Source organism: Dicentrarchus labrax, unplaced genomic scaffold, assembly GCF_905237075.1.
Source record: "Dicentrarchus labrax unplaced genomic scaffold, dlabrax2021, whole genome shotgun sequence".
In the NCBI taxonomy this organism is placed as follows: domain Eukaryota; kingdom Metazoa; phylum Chordata; class Actinopteri; family Moronidae; genus Dicentrarchus; species Dicentrarchus labrax.
The window spans coordinates 2,476,958-2,498,832 of record NW_026136718.1 but is presented as its reverse complement, the minus strand read 5'-3'; the positions used below and the strand labels follow the sequence as shown (position 1 = coordinate 2,498,832).

The 21,875-nt window shown below is 40.1% G+C and overlaps 1 protein-coding gene across 2 annotated transcripts in view; it reads left to right on the top strand.

The window, feature by feature from the left end:
- Positions 1-21,875, top strand: part of pik3r3b (phosphoinositide-3-kinase, regulatory subunit 3b (gamma)) — a 211,258-nt gene that overhangs the window by 83,589 nt on the left and 105,794 nt on the right. For both annotated transcript variants that reach the window (XM_051375751.1, XM_051375752.1), the window contains one exon: positions 12,055-12,186. In XM_051375751.1, the coding sequence (XP_051231711.1) occupies positions 12,055-12,186 (132 nt within the window). The remainder of the gene's footprint in view (positions 1-12,054; positions 12,187-21,875) is intronic.

The following is a 21,875-nucleotide window of genomic DNA, read 5'->3' as shown; positions in this document are numbered from 1 at the left end:
ATCTCTGTAAGCTCACTTCCTGTCTCAGATTCTTATCTCTGCCATATGTTGCCCTGTAACATGAACAACTAAAGCGATACCTGTGGCTCCACCGGCTGTTAGAAACACACACAGCTCAGCCTTTGACATCTTTTGTTCTCTTTTCCTCTCACTGTGTGCCTGCAAGATAACATTTTATTTAGTCTCAGTCCTAACCCACAGTCACACAGAGTGTCCCTGAAATGGCGGTTTTGTGAATGTTTTTACCCAGGTGTAGCCCTACAGGTAGATCATCGTCTTATTTATTTATTTTATTTAATCTTTATTTCACCAAGAAGTTCCATTGAGATCAAAATATCTTATGAGAGCCAGCCAAGGTAGCTGCTGTACAAAATCACAACATATTAAAATACAACATATAGAACAAGATATACAGAAAATAAATAAATAAAACACTAGAACAACTATTCAAACGTCCATCACTACATTCTTTATAATGCTCTTCATCAATGGATAACTAATTTCAAGGGAAATGCTATGAAAATCTGTCCAAACCCGGATGGGATCTCCTCGGCTGGGCTTGGTTGCCCGATGGTGTAGCCACAATGAAATATGTTCCCCCTGGTTTGATCCTGTCTTGTTTGCCTTGTTCACTAACTTAATTTGAATTTATACTTAACATGAAAGTCGCTCAGAAGACAATCATTCCCCTTTCTATTATGCTTTTAATTTGAAACATCTGAGGGATGTGTTGCCTTTCATTGATGTTTAAAAAAGCAGCAAAGTAGAAGGGATTGGAGTTAATTAGTGGAATGAAAACAGTATTTCCGTTAGTGGTGTGGAAATTAAAGTACATTATCCTTACTTTAACATGTCAGTCATTGTAGCGCAGGTAATTCAGCCCTTTAATATACATGAATAAATGAGAGAAAACATTGTGATGGAAAGGACCAGGGTTGTAACAAACTGATCCCTCCACTCACCCTTCCCATACAGTGGACCCTATCTAGTTCAGTGTGGACGTCGCCATCTTGGCAGTCCTGACTCCAACGGCTCCCGGCTAATGCAAACATGGGCAAAGAGGTGGAACTGAATGAAGCCTGATTACTGAAAACAGCCGCCTTATGGAGACTGACTCACTGCTGGAGCCAGCCTCTAGTGGCTGTTCACAGAAGTGCAGTTTTAAAGTTGCAGAGCTTTTAGCTTTCACACTCTGTGTGAACTCAAACAATGAAAACTATCTGTATTTGAAATGAAAAATGAAACTCAAGCTATTTGGATGGATGCAGCATGTATTGAGCCTGTGAGACTGACAAATGAAAACCAGATCTGTGTGAGAAGTGCTTTTTTTTCAGAGGAGCTGATTTATTCTTTAATACCAATTCTCTCTCAACTATTATTAAATTTTGGCCTTTGGATGAACTTCTCTTTTCAGTCTGCTTCAGTTTTTTCACATCTCTTTGTTTCGTCTGCCAGTTTGAGAGTTTCTACCTCCCTTTCTCTCCCTCTCTCTCTGCGTTTTATTCTTCCCTCTCCGTCCTCCTGTTGCATCTATCGGAGTCCATGTTGTGATATCAGTGTGTGTGAGCAGAATGCCAAGGACGGATGGGCAGACGGAGAGGTGAGCGGGTTCAATCACACAAATATGCACTGCGCTACGCTAACACATACATTTCACACACATTTCAACACACAGCAAACTCCTGCACAGCAGCACTGATGGGAAATATTTGACTGTATTCAGTTTAGAAACAGAATAAGTTCAGAGAGTTCACACTGAGATTGTCACCCCGGGGACCAAACACACACATAAACACACACACACACACTGAACCCTGCACACTTCGCCCTGTGGTTAGTGAGGAAGGAATGTTTCTGTCGCTATTTTCTTCTCTTTCCCGACTTTTCTTTCTTTACTAAATCCATCACTGTCTTGTTCAGTTCTGTTTCTCTCTTGCCAAGGTGCTGCTCAGAGCACAAGTTGACACTTTTCAAAGCAAAGCCCTCAGACTTCAACAATGAATATGGGAGGAAGAACATGAACACGAAAATATGTCCCTGATACATATAAAGTGCGTAGTAAAACCGCTTGTTGTAGGGAAATACACATAAAAGCTATCAAATGTGCCAGTATGTGCATAAAGACACATAAACCCAAAGCATCTGCAGGCCCATTACAGAGTGTAGTAAAGTTTAAAGCAGAAATATTTCATCACAAACACTTACATCGTTCTTAATGGTGTGTTTTTCCCCTCAGTGTTTAAGTGTGTTTAGTCTCCACAGTCTAGTGTGTTTTAGTGGACAAATTGCACTCCTGAAACCAACATTAAACTACTCACAAAAAGAATTAAACTTACAGAAAGGTACAGTCACACTGACGATTAAATATGCATGCTCACTTAAACAAGAACCACACAGCGCTTTAATGGCAGTGTAATGTATCCAAACCAAAGGGTTTCATCTTGTAAAAACATTCTTTCTTCCTTCAACCCATTTGTGCTCCCAACTGAAATTTTCAATTTCAATTAAGTCTATTCATACTTAATATTTAGTCTTTGGGACTACTGTTTTTTTATTTCTTAAAATGGTAGAAAATGCCATAGAATAAGCAATAAGGGCTATTCATTATTATCAGTACACACATATGGTTCTGTCTACATATTCCATAAAGATAAAAGTTGCACACAAAAATGTAAGAAATTGGTTATATCTCAGAAACTACAAGGAGCACAATCAACTGTTTATATCTAGAAGCTGAATATCAAAGACATGCACACATATGCAGTTAAAAAAGGATTTTTCAAAAATTCCTACTTTGACCAGTGATAAAAGTGATTAAGTATGTGCTGTTAGATACTCACCCAAAGTTTGTCTGTACCAAATGCCAAGACTTTAGACCAATCAGAACAGATGTTAAGGCATTTTCCCCCTATCATACTAAACATGGGTTAAATATAGCTAAGAGAAGAATTCAGAAATCCTCTCACATCACTTTAACTTGACGTCATTTCCTCTCATGCTGGTGAAAGACTCATCTCAGAGAGAATTATGTCTTTGTGACTCTGAAACAAGTGAAAGATAAAGTGTGATTCATATTTAAAGGAGGTTCAGGAGGAGTTCATTCCCAGAAGCGGTTTCAACTCCTGAACCCTACAGTATCAGGAGCAGGGCTGGATTAACCTGGGAGCGTGCTCGCAAATTAGTGTCCTTGAGCAAGTGTCTGTGAGCAAGACACCCCCAAAGATGAACCCCACATTGACCTTGATGTTTTGCTTCCGTGTATGAATGGGTGCAGCGTATGGTGCTTTTAGTGGACTGAGGACTAGAAAGGCGCTATTTAAGTGCAGTCTATTTACATTTTATGATAATAGTCTTGGTCAGCTTTTTTTTTTTTTTTTTTTTTTTTTTTTTTTTTATTTGCCTCATGACAGAAACTTTCAAAGTCTGAGATCTCATCTTATCTCAGTTTAGGATGGCGTTTAGGATTTTTGGTATTTTTCCTAACTGCATTCATCTTATTTTTGGGTAGGAATTTAGTTGTTACGGAAGAATCCTAGCTGAAGAATTTACTAAGTTAAGATGGCCTACACTGGACAAAAAGGACCTGTATCTGGAAGGTGGAAATGTATCCAGATCTGTATACCATAGAACATATCAAAGATCCATGTCTGTAATCTTCGGGATACAGACATCTGTCGATATCCAAACTTATCACCATCTTGGATACTATTGTATAGACCTGTATAGGTCGATATCGATATTTTCATGACATTTCAGATTACATTCAACAGTAACAGTTAAGTAGTACAAAAAAAAAAAAAAATGAACACAAAAAAAAAATTGAAGTTTTACCTCATTTTCGGTTGGGAGTCAGGGGTCTATTTAGCAGTAGCTCTGGAGTTTTCGGTCATACCACATGATCTTCGTCAGCAGATGGAGTTTGACAGTTGGAATCGTAGATATTAGTTGTAATATTTGAGCTGTGTAACGTTTCAGTCAGCATGGAGGTGAAGTCCCAGTTCACAGTTTGGCTGCACAGCACGAGTTTGTAACGACCGGCTTACTGTCGAGTCAGTGCGGTTTTAGAGGTTTTTCCATGTTGTGTTTTTAGAAGTTCAAGTGTGTGTGTGTGTGTGTGTGTGTGTGTGTGTGTGTGTCTGTGTCATGCTCAGCTGATTATTGCTCATCTGCTTTCGGTTTGTGGTAAAAACAGACGAGTTCATCACACTGAGGATCCTCCATCGTCTGTCACCTCCAGTATTCCCCACTGGTGTCAGACGCAAGATCAGTGTGTTAGTGCAGTTGTTCTGCAGCGTCTGTCACCCCTGCTTTCTATCACCCTGGGTGTGTGTGTGTGTGTGTGGGTGTGTGTGTGTGGGGGGGGTGTGTTAACGTATGTGCGTACATGCAAAAACACAATGCTGAACTTAGCTTCTGATAAACTGGAGTCATACGACTAAAAACCTTCTGACTGTTTTTCTCCCTCCATATTTCTTCAACTTTCTTGACCTCTCTCTCTCTCTCACACTCACACACACACGCACGCACGCACACACACACACACACACACACACACACACACACTTACACAGATTGTATCTGTTAGGAGTGTATTAACCCTCCTGTGTTACTTCATGAATCAGCAAACCCATGATTGATCTGTCCGTTTATGGGGACGTATAAATAGGAGCTTCAGGATGGAAGATGAACATTTATTAATTTAATAAAAAAAGACACAGTGTGGTTTTGTTGTTGGTTCAATAAGAAACAGTGACTCCACTGTTTGTCTCCACTTTGAGATTTTCTCCATCGTGGGTTTGAACATTGATCACTTCTGTCAGGTCGGATGAGAAGATGCAGACACAGAAAAACAGCAAAAAGATGTGAAAAACCTTAAGACCGTGTTTATCTTTTAACATGTTTGTCTTGAGAGTCCTCATTGAAATAATTATTGTCTATGTTACGTGTAAGCTTGTGTAAGCTTCTTTGTTACTTTACCTGCAGGAATAAGAGAAGAAATGTTGGATACACTGAAAATTGTTATAAACTGAATTCCAAATAATGTAGAGTACCAAAATCAGCCCTTTATTTTGTAGTTGGACACCTTTTTATGTTTATATAATAGTCATTTCTCTGCCACCCCATTGAAAATTGGTCCGCCACTGCAGATATTACACAGATATCATATTCAGATAGCATATTTCTCTGCTTTACTGTACGCAAACTGAACATTAATATTACGTGACACAGTGAGACGATGGAACATGTAATGCCGTCCTTTAATTTCATCTGCATTATGTCAGATTATCTCTACTATTGATCCTGTAAAACACTTGTTTCCCTTTGAGTAAATACAGTAATCCACTGCAGTGAATATCATGTAGATTATGTCATTTGATTTTCAAGATCATTATTTCAGGTGTGAGCAGAAATCCTGACTGCTGCCATGGCAATGTTTAGTTAATAATAATAATAATAATAATAACTTATCAAGAACCCTCAAGAACTGCTCTTCTCTCAGCACTCAGCACTGATTTAAATGAAAATCTTTATGACGATTATTCAAATAATACTATGTACTGTAATTCTTTGTTTGACAGCTAATTCTGCCTCCATCCATCGCTAACTCTCTCTGCTTTAGTTTAATCACCGCTATTGGATTAGCCGGGACCTACTTTTCCACGAATCCACGGCTCTGCATAAAATCGCTTGTTTGACTGAATCAGAGCGCTGTAATGCTGGCGAGAGCAGATGATCACACAGCTTTTGTAGTGTAATGAGATTCTTATTGGAATGCTTGCTGCACACACAAAACGCACACACAATGCACAGAGATGAACACAGGGGTTTTGTGTATTACATTAGTGCAGCTTTATCTGATTAGGCCATACTGCCGTCATTGTGTATGAACAGGGGATTGATTTTGTCCTTCAAATTTCCTGTGGCTCAAGTTCAAGTTCAGTCAGAGTGCGTCTTTCTTCCGTGTCTGTTCTGTTTATTATGGCCTTGGACGGCGCGCAGAGTGATACAGCCTTTAGTTCAGAACAGACGGGGTCATTGAAACGCTTTTTACGTTGATGCGACCTCTGCAGAGTACCTGTACGTTCTGATTCCAGATAACAGAGACATACTCAGTGTTCTGGTGTGAAACGCTTCGCTGCAATGACCTCAACGACAATCTGAAAGAAATCAAACAGGCCTTGCTTTTCTTTCTTCTTGTTGTTCCAGGAAAACTCTGTGCAGCAGACAACAACGAGCCTGTTCGAGATTTGACAGCCTTGACCGACTTCTTTCAATCATTATTGTCGATGTTGCTTGTATTTATGAGCAGAATATTGTTCAGGCACACCCAGCATGGACTGAGGAAATTAAAAGTTTTCCCTGCTTACAGATCTGTTTTTATGTTACCCAGTAGTGATTGCAAATGCTGTGTTGATGCCACCTTCATGTGGAAGTTGAAAGATTTGTATGTTTACAACTTGCGAGCACCCATATCATCAACAAATCAAGACGGGGGGTTAAAAATACTTTATGGTTTATGGTCTCTCAGGGGCATTTCCACACTCTTTTGACTGGGGGGACAAGAGTGGGGCACTGACTTATTCAGGGGTGGCATGAAATATGTGTCTCAGCTTTCCAGTCATTTTAAATCTATGCAATTCCAACACTGTTTGTGGACCCTAGAATTTCTGTTTCCAGAATTTAGAGTATCTTTAAAGCGTTATTCCCAACATGCAGCATGACATCTAAATTCATATATCAGTATCTCCACTCAAGTTGTTAAATGGAGCCCGATACAGCCTCTGAAAGACAGTGCTGAGTGGAAGAGGAAAGGATAATGGGGTGGCACAGAATTATCAGGCCTGAGTTTTCGGGCCTGATCAATGATATAATCTGGCACCCATATATTCCTATCTTATTCCTACAGTTTTATAAAAAATAAATATAAAAATAATATATTTCTTTCAATATAACTGCATACCCTCAATAAAAGTGACTTCACTTGACCTTCAAACAGGAAATACTAACTACTGTATTATCTATGTACTTCTACCACTCCATCCAGTCTGATACGAGCCAATCAACCGTCCCTGCCAAATGGATCCTGTGTGAGATACAGCAATCCAATAACTCGACTGCTCTTGACTATTGACCCAGCTTCATTCAATCCATTCATTCATTCATCCATCCTTCCATTCATCTGCCCATCTGTCGACTGATCCATTATAGCCAGTGTCAGACAAAGCCTTGATTAGCTCGCTGAGGGATCAAGTACATAGAGGAAATTGGTCACGTGCATGTGCGTGTGTGAGTTTATAGTCACCGATATGATGTAATCACAAAGAGGCAGAGGAGAGAGGTAAAACAACTCAAGAATAACCACAAAAAAGAAAAGTTCATGGAGCGAGAAATCATGATTGAGAAGCAACAGATCGAAGGCGAAGTGACCGGTTGAAGTTGGTCCTTTGGGAGGAAGCTCAGAAAAATCTGCCTGAACCCGTCGATGCATCACAACCCAGACGTGTACATGAAGTGATAATCAATAACAAGCCAATTGAGTGTACATGTAGAAGTTTGTGTAGATTTGTGTTTCTACAAAAATGCTAAGCTGAGCAGACGAATGGGATCAGTCCTCCTACCTTGTGTGTTTAAGTATTCCCACTACACTGATACATTTTCAAGTCTTTTAGGACCAGATCTTAATAAGAGGTTGACTTGATGGGAGAATTTGGCTGTAAACAGAGAAAGCTGATGTTTTCTGTGGAAGGCTGCAGAGAAAATAGAAGGTTAGAATGAGACAGAATTCAGACTTAAAGATTTTGGAGAGAGAGACAGAGAATGAACGAGTACGAGTGGATTGAATTGATCTGGGGATTTCTCGTTCCCAATCCCTCAGTGAGCGGTGTAATGATGCTGCATTGGCTGTGACCCCAGAATACGGCTCTATTTCATTAGGTGCGATTAAAGCTGCACTGCTGACTTAGGCCTTCCCGCCCAGCACACCTCACTTTGCCCCTCGGAGATAACTCGACCTGACAGAGCCAGGCCTCTATGTAACGTTACTTTTGTCTTGACACAATTTAAAGCTGCATAATTTCATAAATTGGCTAAAACGGGGGCAGTACAACGAACAATATCTATCATGTTATTGTAAAAGCTATTTACACATCCAGCAGACAGAAAGCAACATTAGCATTCAATATGAGTCTTGTTTATGTCCACCTGATGAAATCAAAGTGCAATATTCACTTGGATTTGTCCCCAACAACTTCAAAGAAGATGAATAAAGTTGATGAGAGACTTGTGTAAATGTGCTGTATAAACCAAAACTATGAGCTTAAAAGGCTGCTGCACCTTTTAAAATACACATAGTCATTTGGTCCATTGTTGATATTAAAATGTGGATTAATGGGGGTTTAGGGTTATCAGCAGGAAAGGACACAACATTTGTTCTCTTCCTTGACTTCTGAAATCATTACTGGGAACCTCAGGTTTTAATGCCAGCAAAACCTGTCTCACAGCTGCTAATACACAACAGTTGTCTGGTCCACATCTGCAATAAACCAGTCAGCAGACACTCCTTAACAAAGGGATTTACTATCCTCCTTGGCAGAAAAACACATAACACAGGCCTGTGGATTCCCTAACTCCTCTGGGCTTAGACACAGACTGACTAACTAGCGCGCACACACACACACACACACACACACACACACACACACACCAGAACAGCATCTTAAGTTTGTGAACAGGCGAGAAAGTACAGCAAAATTCATTTTCATGTCCTTGGAAAGTAGGCGGTGTTAGAATCTCTGTGATGTTACTATTTGCAGGGTTGGTTGTGAGCTACTGTAGGTGGTGATGTTATGGTAACATCATCATTAGCTTGCTAGCCAGCCATGATAGCACATCAACCCAGTCAGCTTGCTAATTGCTATTTCAGCAGTTAGATAGGTAATTACCTAAATGGAAAGTTCACGCAGTATATTAAAGAGACATATTTGTAATGTTTTACAACCACTGACGGCTGTTTTGCAGCTGACCCAATCTGGGATATTTTGGCTTAATTTTTGTACAGTGGGAGGAAGTGGAGAAGCGTTGTCCATCTTTATATAAAGTATACTACAAACTTTTTAACAATTTCTTCAAACACCTCATACGGATTCCTCCTCCTCTGGTTCTTTATTCCCTCAGCACTAAAACAGCTTAAAACTGGTCAAGTGCATCCATCCATCCATTATGGGGTGTCCACAGTTGCACAGTGCTCAAATTTCACATGATTTTTTTTTATTGTTGTATTGTTTATTGTGTTTATAGATGGGCTTGTTACTGTCTTCTGCTCTTACTGTTTGGCTGCTGTGTTGTGTGGCCCATCTTTACTTAGCTCTGCTGCCCTGAAGGCCCCTTCAGACCAACCAGAAGGTCAACTGGGTCATTCACATACAGCTCCGGGATTAATGCCACTAGGGGACAGATAGATCCTGGCTAAATAGACAATCAATTAATGGTGGTTTTTGATATCAGACACCAATTTTCTCCGTGTCTGACTCAAACAAATAGCTGCTGTTGTCTTGCACGCATTCTCTATCATAATCATTCTTAACACTGTGAATGGCCTATGGTAAATTCTTGTAAAATCTTATTTATTTGTGTCCAGATTATGTGTGTCTGATTCTTCACAGCACTAAATAATGAACCCAGTGACTTCAAAGAAATCATGTGCATTCCCTCAGAACAATCGTGCCATTTTGCTGTTAGCGTGGGAAAGACAGACATATCTCAGCAAAAAGTGTCCTAAACAAGCCGTTTTTGTCGTTCCCGTCACTCTTTGAAGTCGTAAGTAACTCATGACCCGCCAACACATTGTCTGGATTCATGCATACAGTATCTGCCTTATTGGAAATCCTGGTTTGCAGATATTGCCATTGTCTGACACAGAGCTCTCCTTGTGCAGAGTGACTATGCTTTTACAGCCAAATCAAACAAGAGGATCGGTTGAACAACCCCTGACTTCAGTGAGAAACCAGAAACTAATATTGCACCATTACCATTGTCATTATGACCAGCACAAATCCCAGCCTAATAAAAAACAGCACCCTCAAATTAACAAATTACAATCTTCTCTTCAGGAGTCAAATTGTTTTATGCTCTAATACCCCTCCACCCACGCATGCACACACACTCCCACACACATACACACACACACACACACACACACACACACACCACACACACACAAGAAAAAGTGTATTAATATCTTTTCATGAACCTGGGTCCCATGGCAACACAAATTTTGCTCTGTCTGGGTGTTGGGATGATCGAATCCCCCAGACAAATCACTGCACGATAACACAGGCCTCGGTGCCGCGATGTGAAGAGGTCATCCATTGATATTAATGGTGTGGTGGTTTACTGGCCTGTGGTGATTGGTTAAGTTTATTCAGGCATTAGTTAGAGGGGCAAATCAATGGGATTTAACAGCAAATTTGACTCCAGAAGGTCTGGTGCGTATGGCGCGGAGGGGGAGGATGGGATGAGGAAGGGTGGAGGGAAACCCAAAAGGAAGAGAGAGAGGAGCAAATGGAGCCGGCGTAGGGAGATTAAAGATAAAATGCAAACAGAAGAGAGAGGTCAAGGGGAAAGAGGAAGAAGCTGGGGGAGGACGGAGCAGAGAAAGAGCAGAGAAGGGGAAGGAGAGTTGAGGAGGAAGGTTGAGGTGAATGTCCCGTGGCGCTGTGTGGTTTGTCCTTTGCTTATCTGCAGCAGCGCTCACGCAGACACTCGCAGGCCCATTATCTGTTGTTTTGGCTACAGGCGGAGAGACTTTGTAAATTCTCTTTCTGGGTTGGACATCTCAGCATCTTTTTTTATCTTTGGCTGAGTGACAGTTTTCCCCTCTTCACGGAAACAACTGACCATGAGACTTGACGCACTCTTGGCAATCAGATCACCACTGACCCAAACCCACATTTATTTTCCAGATATAACGTTAGGGACCCAATAGTTTGCACACTTCAGCTTACAGTGTGTGGCAACTACTTTCAGTTAAGAGCATAAAGGTTATATATACAAAGTCCCAGTATCTCAGACCAAAACAATTGGCAATGCAGCAGACCAGATTCCATTGACAAAACCAGTAATTTTACTTAGCACAGAAACAAATTAAACTCACCAAAAGTATTTTTGTTAGTCTTTCCAACAGACACCAACGCTGGTTTGGTTGACCTAAACCTTTAATTCACAGTTGAAAAAATAGCCACGAAACAGGCTGCTATGTAACGTTAGCTAATCCTTGGGGACAAATGTGTCCATCCACTAAAACTTTTAGTTTTTTCCACTGACAGGCTCAGATTGTCTGACAGCATTATGGAAAGGATCCCTACAGAGATTGACCCTTAGTTTAACCACAAACAGCCGTAATATCACTATCACTCTCCACCAAACTCCAGAGACAGAAACACTCATTTTACCTTCAGATCATCATAACTTCATTCAAAGTGGACAGAAACAGAATAAAACTAATTAAAACTAACTCTGTTAGTGTTTCGAACAATCACCAACTCTGGTTTGGTGGAAATAAATCCTTAATTCACCGACGTAGATGATAAAAACAGCAGTTTCAGTCGGAGCAGACCGGCTATGGAAACAAACCACAGAGAGGCTGCGATACAACACAGGCAGAGGGACTGAGAGAAAACTCCACTATATTTTTACATAGCAAATAGTTGTTTGCTGCTATATTCATGTTTGAAATCTCATAAAAATCAGTAAAATCATTTTTTGAGTTAGTAAATTTGCTCAGTAAAGAGACTTCATGGCAATCGACATTAACAGTCATTCAATTTCAGTGAAACATGAACACAATGTCAGAATTAATAAATTATATGAAAGGAAATAGCAATTCGGTCTCGTTACCAGGCTACCAGTGGGACCATGAATATTTACATCTGGCATTTTACAATAATGTAAGATAATCTGGAAGTTGTGATTTCTTGTTTTAGAACAAAGTGTTGGACTGACTCATATACACAATCTTTAACACTTCCCCTTCCTGTTTGTCTTTTGTCCTCTCAGATCCAGTCTCAGTGGATCTGGACCAGTATGATGTGGTGTCTCTGTCTGATGCCCTCAGAGGTTTCCTGCTGGATCTTCCCGCCCCCATCATCCCCGCTACAGTCTACAGCGAGCTGGTCTACACTGCTCAAGGTACAGTGTGCTACAGTGGAAAACACACACACAGGTGCACTCATGTCAGGCCAGGCTAACAATGTATTAAAGGGTCCCACTTTCTGCCTCTAGAGGTATCGATCATATACAGAGTTTTGGTTTTATTTTTTCAAGATGGTTTGTGGAGCTCTCAGCAGTAAGTAAAAAAGAATCAACAGCAACATCTCTTTCCATCAACATTATCCTGGTTATACTCGATTTGGAGTTGTCTTTGTAGAGTTCTGGAGTGACCGTAAAGAAGAAAATATATATTGAGGCCTTGTTTTACTACATCGAGCACTCAAAGTGCTCTTCCATGTGCACAAGATACAGTTTGTTCCCCCATTTTGATTCGTGTTTTATGTCAACATTCAGTCCAGTGGATGTTGCTTACATAGAAATTGAGAGTGTATAACTTTGAAAATTCTACATAACTTTGTGTTATGTGCAATCAATCCACATAAGAGTGTCAAGATTTGCAAAAAGCATATAAATTGGTTTAATTCAAGTTCAAAACGGAGCTAATTCCTGGCTAGCTGTTAGCGGTTAGCTGTTTCTGAGGCAGTACATCTGCCATTATGAATGTGCCTGAGCTTTTAGCAGCATTGCTGAGGAAGGTAATATGGGTAGTGGGTATTAGATGTCAGTTTTTATCATATAACATCTTTGTGGCATGTTCGCTAACACTGCACTAACACTATTACTGCAGGACCTCACTGTGACCCATTTCCATTAGAGCTACTTTCTACCAAAGAAACAGTCGACAAAACTGGTGAAATTATGATCTGCAGTTATTCCGGGTGAAAGACACGTTGCTGCATATTTCCTCTGTCACTTGTCATGAGCGCCAACGCTCGTCACACCTGACAGATTCCTGCCATATCTGGATGTAAAGACGACTAGGCTGTACCCTCTCGTCAGCATCAAATTCCTTCTAATCTCCTGACAGCTTCAGGATTATATAAAAACAGACTGTGTGCTGAAACATGGCTCAGAGCCCGGTTCTCTCTCTCTTCTCATTTTATGTACGGCTGACCTGCTTGTTCACCCTTTCACCTGCCGCCCACCTCGCCCAGCAGGGCCTCCTCTCTCCAGCTTTTAGGAACTCTCGCACTCTTATCTATTTTTAATGAACCTACCTTGACATTCGCTGTTTCGTGCTTTGGGTGGGTGGTGTGCGTGCCTGTGTGTGGAAATAAAAGAAAGTCAAAGACACGTAGACAGATTGTGCACGTTAGCGTGTGTTTGTCAGGACAGAGGCATCGTCTGAGCTCGCAGGAAGTTCACACCAGCTTCCCTGCAACCTCCTCCCAAAATATTACTTGGCTAAGCTCCTCAACATGATCTCCAACTGAAAATCCCTTCAATTATGTAAGTGCTTTTCTTTCTCATGGTCCTCCTCCCGTTAAGTGACAGCCCTTTTTTAAATTTTACTTATTCATTGAAACATTTTAAGTCAGGATAAACCACTTTGAAAGGGTGCATCAAGTGTTTCGCTCAGGTCATCTGAGGTCAAGCCAATTGAAATTGAACTTCTTATTTAGGAAGGGTCACTTGTAGAGCACGGAGTGATTCCCCCTGTGAAATCAGAGGGGATTATAAAACAGATCTGAAGCATTTCATTTGTACAGTGAGGATAAGTCACGCAATAAGATTGTGAGATCCCTGAAAAGTAAACTATTTGCTCAAGGGCAAGTGGTGAGAATCTTTTATGTCCCTTCCTGCTGCTTCTTCTTCTTCTTTAGCTGCTATTTAGGTCTGTTTAGGTCTATTTACAGTAGGTCTTCACGCTGTCTTGAAACCCTAAACCATGAGACCTGTCACTCAAAGCAGTCATGTCCTAAATTATGTATAACTTCCAGCCCCTTCAATTTAAACAGGTGTCGTCATGACAGGAAATGAGCTATAGAGACTGAAAACAGTTTTTTGAACCAGGCTGTAAACATGTTTATTTCTGCTGTAAAGTTGGACAATTTAATATGAGACCTTATGGAGATTGACTCACTGCTGGAGCCAGCCTCTAGTGGCCGTTTGAAGAACTGCAGTTTGTGTAACTTCTGTGTTGGCTTCTAAGTAAAATAAATAAAGTATCTCTCTCTCTATCTAAAGTCACAACATTTTGTGGGAGTTTTTTCAAAAAACTAGCAATCCATTTTTTAGCACTGAAATTGCAATACGGTGAAAAATTGTTCCAGTGAGAATAAAATTGCCTGTACTTTGGTGACGTATAGCTCAACCGTTTGCATGTAGGACTGCTATGATTGGTGAAACTGCCAGGAAACTACAATGATTGGACTTCCTGGAGGGACTGAAAGCGTTAAGCGCATGAGGAGGTGTTTTGGGTGGTGAAGGTCGCATACAGCGTTGGTATGAGCGTGTCAGATCTGCAGAGCAATAATGATTAATGACAGGTAATTCAGGCCATACTGTACAACAGTGCTTTTTGCAGCTATTTTCTGAAGTAAAATACCAAATACATTTACCTTCATTTTGTCTGCAACTGTAGGTTCATTGCCTCATAGCCACATACACCAATTTGATAGGGTGTTTGACTCATATATATATAAAACAGTACTGTCATGATTGCCTGCAAGAACTGTTCTGTATATGCTGGGCTGGAGGGCAGGTTGTGATTATATCCAGATGGATGGAATCAGTCAATTTTGCCTCATATGAAGACAGTTACTGTCTCTCCTGTCTTAGTCAAATCCCTGAGATTTGTTGATGTTGCAACAGTTAAAATCTCCTCTCATTCCTTTTTATTTGCTACCTTTCCTCCGGCTGTCCTGCTCTCTGGGAGACGGGTCATTCTAGCATCTGTTTGATCTGCATCCATTTTTCCAGTCGGTGGCTCATCCTGGGAAATTCCCATACTCCATTAGAAATAAAGATAAAAACGTCCAGAGTTGGAAGGGATTCTAGGATACCTTGCCAGCCGTACTGACCTACCAGTGGGACACACAGTTTTGTTCAGCCGCCCCACAAAAAAATATAAAAATGGTACTATTGACTATTACCTACTAAGTACATGAAAACCAACTGGGGAACTAGACAATATATATATACCCTTATATACCCATAAGGAAATGATAGTAAGTTATTACATAGTAAGTACATGAAAACATACCCACCTTCTGCATGTCGTCATCCCTCTCTCTCCCCACTTTCCTGTCTATCTTAACCTGTCCTATCAAAATAAGGCATAAAAAAGCCCAAAAGATATCTTTATATATAGAATATATGGCCAATCTGAAAGTATCCTGTAGTAGCTCAATGTGTCATGGATGCTTATGCAATGTTTTTGTGTATTAAACATATACTAGGACTGTAAGATAAATCCATATATCACTATAAATACCAAGTATTTTTATGGCAAACATAATCTACCCTTCTAAATCATAGCAGCAAAGTAGATTATTGTAATGTGTACTTAAGTGGCAGTAAATGTCCAGGCTTGAAGTACCCAAAAAAAAAGACTTAATTACAGTAACGCGAGCAGTTGTACTTGGTTACTTCCACTCCTGTTAAGGTCACACAGTCTTTTGAGAAATGTCAAAAGATGCAAAATCCCATTTGAGCTCTAAAATCTGCAAAAAGTGTTTTTGGAGGCTAAATTAAATAGAAAACTGTAGGCTTATGTGCGTCATCACAGAGTCAAACTCCATTTAACCCTCAAATTAGTCCAATCATTTTCTATTTCAGAGCAATCTTTATTCTGTTGGTTTTTTTCGGTAACACAATAATTACATTTGTTGTCATCAGATGGGTGTAATCCTCCTATAATCCTCCTCTCATCTGTTCCTGCAACACTCTGACCACAATCAGCCTTTTGTCATTAGGGCCGTGCCACTTTTATTGTTTCCAGCTTTGTTTAAAGAAGGAGGATCGTGACGCTCACATGTGCGAAAGCACCGTACACTATTTTTTTAAGAGTTGTGTTTGCTGCAGAGGAGAAATGAATGAATGTGATGCTGTTGGAGGTTTTTCTTAAATTAAAAAGTCACAGTTCATGCCTGCCATATTCTTCCTCATCCTCCTTCTGTCGTCGCTCGCTGAGTCACCAATCTTACTGATTTAATCTGGGACCTTCTACACTTCCTCCCCTCTGCCCTTTTTTGTTTTTATTCATTACTTTGCCTCCCTCCCTCCCCGGTGCCTATTTTTTATCCTGTCCCTGTCTTTTCTCATTCATTAGTTTTGCGAGAGTTAGTTAACCCTAATGGTCTCACCGAGGTCATCGTCTGTGAGGATAAAGGCCAGCTGGCTGAGTCTGACTGACCACTGTCCATCTGGACCTAAGGAGGAGAGACTGCAGACTCCTTCAGAGATAAAATCTCATGTGTTTAATGGGACTAAAAGATAAGACATTTTCTATATAATTCCCCTTTTCCTTTTCAAAATGTAACGTCATACAATGTGGCCAGTATGTGGACACGTACCACTCAACCAAGGACCCAGGGTGTCTACAGGGTGTTAAAATATCCAATAATCTGAATTTAAGGCCTTGAAATGTCTTAAACATGATACTGAAGTGGCGTTTTTCCTTATTTTTAATTACATTTTGATTACACTGAAACAAAGACCAAATACAAACAACAACAACAGAAATACACAGTAGGAGAACATCACGCTAGAGGTTACAGTTAAACCTGCAAATATGTTTTTTCCGAAGGGCTAACCTGATATTATCCCTGAGGACAGAGTCATCATTACATAAAAACATGATGGGGTGATAATTGGGAATTCCAGAATGTTTTCAAGGTCAATCTCCATCATTTGATAGCTTAATGTATTTTCTAAGAAACTTCTTTTTTGATTTAATTACCTTAGATGGTTATTCCTGTCTCCTCAAACTGTTTTATGCAACAACTGACCCCAATCTTGTGATCATCTAATGAGATCATCTATTTAGCATCCATCTATATAAATGGAATTTGTGTAATGCAATTAAATAAAGCTTTTTTGGGGCTGAAAACGTCCATATGAACAAGAGCGAGGTGTCATCAACATTATTTGCTGCAATAAATCCTAAAAGAAATGGGACGTGATGCTCGTTCGCATACCACCATAAAAGTATTTAGGCCATTGAATGAAACGTTATATGACATAAATGTAAAATAAACCATAAGCAGGAAGATAAAGCAGTTTGAATTATTCCTGTTGTTTTAACTTAAATTAAAAATAAATGAACTTAAATGAGAATTATCTCAAAAATAGCCCTGTCGTGAAGCTCGTCTCGACCCCCGCCCCCCCACTGTCCAGTTGTCCAGTCTCCCATAGTCCCGCGGGGCCAGATGGATAGGCCAAGTTCCCTCTCCAGCCTTGACCTCTATTGACCGGCGGGGTCAACCACAATCCATAATAACACAGGGAGGAGGTCTGTGTTGTGTGTGTGTGTGTGTGTGTGTGTGTGTGTGTGTGTGTGTGTGTGTGTGTGTGTGTGTGCGCACAGTGGTCGTCCATGATCAGCAGTGGTCAGACAGAGAGAGGTGACTTCCATGACCCCCATCAGGCTGCAGCAGATTGTCAGCCATCCATCACCGCCCACCTGCCCACCCAAAACACACACACACACACACACACACACACACACACACACACACACACACACACCTCAAGAGCCCCTGAACTTCCTTGAGTCCCCCCCCTTCCTGGACAGCCACAAAAATGATCTTAAAAAAAGCTTTATACACCCAAAATGTCAACATTTGTACATTTTAAAAATAAAAAAATTGCTTTTTAGATTTATGCAAATGTTACACACAATCTTTATAATATGTATGATATAAAACCAAATTTGATCAATTTTATGGCTGCTAAATGGGTCACACTTTATTTGGATAGTCCACCTAAAGATTACAGTTAATAGAGATGTATATGTGTCAATTTATGAACACACCTTAACCATGATGAATTGTTGAATCACAACTAATTAGCTTCTGAAATGTTACAAATACTCTATAGTTATCTGTGGAACCATTAAATTAATGTACAGTATTATACAGTAGTTTTCCTTGTACTGGTACCAGTCTATGTGGGCTTCAGACTGCATTCCTGCTTACAGAGGACTCACAGGGAATGATTGTATTCATGCAAAAAACAATTTGTTTTAAAGGTCCAGTCTGTAACATTTAGGGGGATCTATGGGCAGAAATTGAATATTATATTGTTTCAGTAGCCCAGAATGAATAAAACCAACTAACTTCTGTGATGAATTGGAGCTACACAAATAAAATTTAATTGAACTTCACTGCTAGATACGACTGTGGCTCAGAGGTAGAGCGGGTCGTCCGCTAATTGGAAAGTTGTTGGTTCAATCCCCAGCTCCTCCTGCCACATGAGCAAGGCACTGAACCGTGAATGTGTATGAATGCCTTACTGCTTTGAGTGGTCGGAAGACTAGAAAGGTGCTATACAATTACAGGACCATTCACCATTGCCAGAGTGCAGTCGTTTCTCTCGCAGGCTCTTATTACCTGCAGGATTGGTTACTGTAATGCTCTACTTCCCGGCCTTCCCAAAAAGAATATAGCTCGATTACAATTACTTCCAAACTCAGCTGCACGTGTGTTGATGAAGACCAGAAAGAGAGCACACGTTACACCAACCCTAAAGTCTCTGCATCGGCTACCTGTGTGCCTCAGAATCGATTTTAAGATCTTTTTATTGGTTTATAAAGCTCTTAATGGTCTTAGTCCTACTTATTTATCAGATTTGCTTTTAGCCTATGAACCCTTTAGGACTTCAGGTAGTGGCCTTTTAATTATCCCTAAAGCCAGGACAAAGACCCTCGGTGAGGCATCGTTTTATCACTATGGTCCTCGTCTCTGGAACAGCCTCTCTGAGGACCTGAGTGCAGCGGAGAGTGCTGACACTTTTAAAAGCAAACTCAAGACCTACCTTTGGGTAAGCTGAGGTGGGGGGGTCGGAGGGTGTTTTTAATGTGTGAAGCACTTTGTGTTACCTTTTGCTTGTATAAAAGATGCAATACAAATAAAGTCTGATTGATTGATTTAGTGGGAGATGGGACGTTGACATTTAATCCATGGAAGGCCTTAGGCTTGTGGGAAATGATGTTTGTAACCATTAAAACTGAAAATGACCATCGTTGTGAAGAACAATGTATACAAACGTTTTGTAAGATTGAGAGATTCTTAGACATTTGTGTCATTACGAATGTTATCTTACTCCACAACAGAACCTGCGTCTCCAGAGCTGCGAGAGCCTTTTTACAGCTTCTCTCTCCATCCATCCAATCAGTCAGCTGTCAGATATACAGTCAGTCGTTCTGTCAGTCCTTCCAGCTCTCTGCTGGCACTCCGTGTTATTGGGATCGATGTGAACACTTCAGTTCCTGCACAGAGGGCCAAATACACCGATACCTCACACGGTCAATCAATACATATCAGCATTCTAACACCTGGATACAAACAGCATGCACACATGTACAGCACTGCACCACACAAATCAGTTTACATATATATACATGTGTATGTATATAGATCCAGATGGCACGACCACCTTTGACAGGTTTATTATGTGCTAAGAACCAACGTCCACTACTTTATCTACTACAACTGAAAATGACAATTCAAACCTTTTATGACTTTTGCATAATACTATGACCTTAAGTTATACAGCACAAGCTTAAAGGAATTTTAGGAAAGGACAGAAACTTAACATTTTCTATTGAATTCCATTGAGTTTTTATGTTCTGTTCACTTTCACTTAACTTTTGACAGAAGTGGCATGAAGTATGTGTCTCAGCATTCCAGTCATTCCCCATTTATGCAATTCCAATATAGTTTAGGACCCCAGGGTGCAGAAATAGTCAAAGACACTAAAATAGGAAGAAACTGCATGGGATTAGCATAAAGTGGGTATGACTGCAAAGGGAAGACTTATACCCATAGAGCTTCTTTTCATTCAGATATCAGAGGTTAAGGGATCCCTTTGAAAATGGCCGTGCCAGTTTTTCCATCACCACAATTTAGCCTCAATTTGGAGCAATATTTAGCCCCCCTTCCCAAGATGACATGATTGGTAACAATGGGTGTTCAACTCATCTACTCCTTTTACCTCATTAAAGATGAATATGCAAATTTCCTACTGGACACAAGATGTCTCCTCCTTCACTGTAAAGTCCATTCTCAGTGTCCGTGCACTGGTGGATCTCACTGAGTTGCATAATGGACCAGCAACAACTTTCAAACATCACACTGCAGGAACAAGAAGAAACACTGATTTCTTACTGGAGGGGGGGCTTTAAAGCTACATTTGCTTTTGCTTTTGCAATGATTAAATAAACTACATAATCCTGCAGTTATTGTAAAAAAAAAATCTGTTGGTAAATCTCTTCATCAAAGTAAAAGATCCACATATAAAAGAGGTTAATATTAAAGGTCATTCCTGTTTCAGATTATCATGATCAGACTCATTCTTATGCACCTCAGGTTTCTGCTCTTAAAGCTCCAGGAAACACAAAGCGGACTTCTACAACTGTTCACTCCCTGGAAAGAAACAGATAACAGTTCCTCCTCGCTCACATCCATAATCCTTTGAATAACTCAGAAGTTTTTAAAATAGGACATGATGATATCAAAGAGACTCAGTACATTTAAAACTGTGGATCTATATTTTTCCTTTTATGGAAACTTTACCCTGAGCTGTTTCTGTGAATATAACTTGCAATACTGAATGTTAATGATACGCTGATACAACTTTCAATGGATATACTTTAAGCCCAAACACATATTATTGAACAGATAAGGCATGTAAAAATAATCAATATATTAAAAAACATGTTTTTTGCTAAAATTAGATTTAAAATAGTCAAATTGATGTAATTCTATGAGCTGTGAAGTCTCAGTGACTACATAGTCTGCTGCTTTATCAGAAAGAAAGTGTATAAGCATATTTATTGAAGTATATTGCACATATTTCTTTTTATTGTGATACTCCTCTGTACACTTGACGTATTTATACAGTGATGTTATATTTTATTTTAGTTATATTTGTTTTATTCCTTATTTTAATCTTTCTTTCTTCCTTTTTTATCTTATTTTATTTTTATGTGACTTTGCTATATCTTTATAATGTAAATATACAATTCAGCTAAAATATTGAATTATTGTGTGGCTCTAACACATCAAACACTACAGCACACAACAAAAAAAGGGAAAATCTTTGCTAAACATGAGTCCTAATCAAGTTGTGGTTGATTTTAATTTCGCTCTTCAGCCTCAATCATTCAGTCTCACCAACACAAACCTGATTATAAATTCAGACTGTATAAAACTGGATCTACACATGGAATCCCTTTGCATACAGCAGATTCAGAGATAAATGGACTCGATCAGTCTGCTGTTCAGCAGCAGATCTGTTCCCGTCTCCCACTGAGCTCTCCCCGTCATAAACCCAGCACACAGCGGGCTCGGGCACAGATGTTTTCTTGTTTGCGGTGGTAAAGGGCCTGTGGTGAGAGCTCTCGTGAATAGGTCTGGTCCTCTTCAAACACGGCCCATTGTCTGAAACCCGGCTAATACAAGAAAAAGGAGTCGTATTATCCCCTGTGCCGCCTCCTGCTGTGTCAGTTTTACAAGTGTCCGTATGCGAAACCCCTGTGATTCTCTCCATAGCGTCTGTCAGGCTAGCTGGCTAGCAGCTGGCTGTCGGACTGGGTCTGAATT